The sequence below is a fragment of the Cephus cinctus genome, unplaced genomic scaffold, assembly GCF_000341935.2.
Source record: "Cephus cinctus unplaced genomic scaffold, Ccin1 Ccin1_scaffold0091, whole genome shotgun sequence".
NCBI classification, from domain to species: Eukaryota; Metazoa; Arthropoda; class Insecta; order Hymenoptera; family Cephidae; genus Cephus; species Cephus cinctus.
In genome coordinates this window covers 480,016-483,730 of record NW_014332830.1, presented here as the reverse complement: position 1 = coordinate 483,730, position 3,715 = coordinate 480,016, and the positions used below count along the sequence as shown (strand labels likewise).

General features: G+C 55.3%; 1 protein-coding gene across 4 annotated transcripts in view; it reads left to right on the top strand.

The window, feature by feature from the left end:
- LOC107273310 (serine/threonine-protein phosphatase 4 regulatory subunit 1) overlaps window positions 1-3,715 on the top strand; it is an 83,369-nt gene that overhangs the window by 12,820 nt on the left and 66,834 nt on the right. For 3 of the 4 annotated variants that reach the window (XM_015751393.2, XM_015751385.2, XM_015751402.2), the window contains one exon: window positions 1,059-1,257. The exons of the other annotated variant lie outside the window; for it this stretch is intronic. In XM_015751393.2, the coding sequence (XP_015606879.1) occupies window positions 1,059-1,257 (199 nt within the window). The remainder of the gene's footprint in view (window positions 1-1,058; window positions 1,258-3,715) is intronic. 4 annotated transcript variants of the gene reach the window in all.

Below are 3,715 nucleotides of genomic sequence, written 5' to 3'. Positions count from 1 at the left end.
CCGGGCCCCCCCCCCCCCCCTCCCCCTCCTCCTCCTCCTCCTCCTCCATCCATTGCGAAGACTCGAGCAAGAGAGACTCGACGACCACAGCCGCGCGGCGTATGTACGGCACTACTCGCTACAAGCGTAACTACGTAGTACGTAGTACGTAGTAGGTCCGTGGGAGTGGAAGCGGGGTTGGGGGTGGGAACGGGTGGAACTGCACTTGACTCGTCGCTAGCGCTGCACGTGATTCAAATGAGTTAGAGTCAGCGGCCGACCTTCGAGTCGAGGGTCGCGGGGGCACAGCCCCCACGGTGCTTTCGATAGGGGCGCTCCTGGCCACTCCGAGTGCACCGAGCTAGGCCAGAGGACACGATCCAGATGACCGAATCAGATGAAACCGATCGAGAGCAGCGAAGGGACGGAAATATTTTCATGTCGAACCTTCCCCTGGCAAATGTGTTAATGCAGATTTGGCAGCCTCCGGGAGATCCGGCGGGTCCGATTCGCACGTTTCTCTCGCTCGTCTTCCTCGTTGATTAGCACCATCGAAGGCACAGGCCCAGCGGAATAGGAGGGCTTGGCTAACTTGCTAATTTAAATGTGTATGCCGAACTAATTAATCCTGGCGGGGAATTCTTGTTTTGCTGCTGTTGCAAAAAGAGGCTGTGTTGGCTACGCGCGGCGCTCGGAACCTCTGAAACAAGTAAACCGTTCACGAGAGAGGAAACGTGGAAAAATCGCGCGATAGTTTCACCTAAATTTTTATTCAAATCGAATCTGCTTTTTCTCTTCGTTTTTGATTTCTCCTCTGTCCCGGCGGCTGCTGACGAAGGACACGAGAGTGATTGAGATATCGACTCTGAGTCTGGTGGCCAGTGGTCGACGAGTGGTAACCAAGTAGACTGCCAAGACTGCTAATGCTAAGCCATAACTATTTCCTTAGCGTTACTCGCGTAACGCTATAGTACTCCTGATCGCCATAATCGTGAAGCGCAGCATAATGTAGTAGCGTTAGTAGTTTAGTAATACATAGGAGGCAGCAGTGGCTAACGGTTGGTTTGTTCGATGCGCAGCGATGGAGGATGAGGACGACGAGGAGATCAACAGGGGCCTGGGAGACGGGGGTGGCTCCGAGGATTGCAGAGACGACGGTGCTGAGGGGGGCGGCGGCGGCGGCGGAGGCGGCGGCGAAGAGGGCGGAGGCGGCGGGGAGCAGCTCTCACCCCTCGCAAAGCTGCAGCAGCACGCCACCTCCGATACCTCCTACAATCGGTGAGTGCATCTTCTCTCTCTCTTATTCTTTCTCCTTCTTCTTCTCTCCTAATTCAGAGCTGCGCCCGAGCTGCGTCTGTCGAGTGCTGGAACGAAGCTGCAACGCGCGGACGGATGATTCGGCTCGAACTGAAGATTGGAAGGTCTTTTAAGGCGAGCAGCAAAGGTCTCGTCCGGTTCCCGTCGATGCTCCCAGCCTTTAGGCCCTCTGCGTCTTCGCAGATGAATCCGACTCGGAGACGTTACGTTACGTCGTGCGTGAGCGCTTACGAATAGAACGAGGGAAGATACGGAGGAGGGCTACGCGGCCAAATATACACGGTGTGTCAGCGTCGCGGCGCGCAGCGTCTCCTGTTTGCCTCCCTCCCTTCTCGCTGCTCACTCGCACCACCAGACGTCTTTGAGGTCAACGTCATCCGGCTCCTCTAGTCTCACTCGGTCTCGTGCTCTCCTTATCTTCCTGATGCACCCTCGTGTCTTTCTTATCCATTTCCGGTGCGAGGGAGATGGAGCAAGAAGAGATCCGAATGGTATCGGATTTTGAACTCTACAGCCGAAGGGTGGGGGGGGGCGGGGAGGAGTCCGAGCTGCTCCGTTTCGCAGGTGCAGGTGTCGAGAAGCTGCAGGCCGCACAAGGCGAACGCACATGCGCGCGCGCTATAGCCCCAGTTACGTAAGGGACAAGTCGCAATTTCGCCTTTTCCGGATTTCGGACATTTATTCAAGTTAAATTGTCTCTCGACATATGGACAATGAAAATGAGAGTCGTGGAGAGCTACGCGCCGCGTGATACTCGCGAAATACTCGCGAAATACTCGCGAAATACTCGCGAATATTGCGGTTTCGAGCGCGTCCGAGGCGACACGAGGCAGACGAAACAAAATATCGCTAAATTTAATCCACTCCTTAGGAAACCTGTCTGCAGGCTGTCTAGACGGGCGAGTCGCCCGAGTCGCCCGAGTCGCCCGAGTCGCCCGAGTGGCGGTCGAAACGTGGGCGCCGCCATGCTTCTCGCTATTTCAACGGACACCCTGGTATTTTCATAAATTTCTCTTTTTCCTCCCGCGCGCGTCTCCCGCAACTTCTTTGCCGCGCTCGCTGCTCGGCTGCTTCACGCATCACCGAGAGGCTGCTGCTCAAGTTTCGAGCTTCGCTGACGAACGCGCGGCAGCCGGAAACGGGGATAAAGTGCAGTGGAAATTCACAAGATCATTTTGAGGATCAAATTTTAGGAGAAGGAAATGGAAGCTGTGATCTCTGTCGTTTCTGACGCTACTGGAACCGGCTGGACCTCAGCCACTTCCAGGTCCAACTTCTTTTCACGATCTTCCCTTGGCCTTGCAACGGAGTTCGCGACGCGGCTGTATCTCCGACGGACCTTCACTTCCTTCTGGACGTTTCCGTTCGTCTTCCAGTTCATCTTCCCGAACTCGAGTGTTTCACTCGAGAGCTATTCGTTTCGTTTCAATTCGCTGACCGAGAAGCCTCGGACAAAGTTACTTTGTCAATTACATCAGGTAGAGTCTTATTCGAACGAGCAGGAACTTCGGGAGCAGCAGTTGGCAAAGGTGTTCTTTAAGGAATCAAGTATAGCTGCATTCCAGTTGGCGGCTCCGCAACTCCTCGTGTAACGGAGTGTCGGTGACACTGCGTCGTTACACATATGTAACCCTGGAGTGGAGTAACTAGATTCGGAAGGCTGAACGGACGTGGGGGAGCAGGTTTAGGTTAGGTCTAGGGGCCAAGTCATCGAACGACTCTGCCTATTATCGAGGTCGCCGCATGACTCAACGACGTATGAAAGAATACGCGGGAAAATCCGCGCTGTCATCCATTGCGCTGCAGCCCAACGCGGGTCCAACGCGGATCCAACGCGGATCCAACGCGTCCAATTTCTCCCTTCGATTCTGCCCGTATTTGTGCTCTCTTAATATCCTCTGCCGACTTCACGAGCAGATGCGTCGCTTTTTAGCAGTGGCAAATTCCCGCTAGTCACGTGTCGCCCTCCTTCTCTTCCTCGGGGAACTCGGGGAGGACTGCGCTCTTTTGATTTCCTGGAGAATTTAAAGAGGGACGCGAGGGATCCCAGGATGCTTCGAGCGCGGCGCATTGCATTCCGTGCGATTGCATTCCATCGCATTGCAACGCGTTACATATTGAATAGCTCCTAGCACAGCCGGATCAGCCGGCTCTCCCCTCCGTCCCTCGAATAGCTGCGTCAACCGACGATCCTGGACATCCTCGAACATCCTCGAACGTCCTGGCTGAACTTTCTCTCCGCGTGTCTGGACTTCATCTTCCTCGCGCGCCAGCCTTTGCTCTCCGTGTAATCTCTATGTGTTCTCGAACCCTCGGTTCGGATTTTACGGGCGTGTTGGTGAAGGGCAGGTGTGTATTTGGGGGGGAGCCAGCGCGTGCCCCGTCGTCTCGAGCATCCGGAGGCCAGGTGTACCAGCCA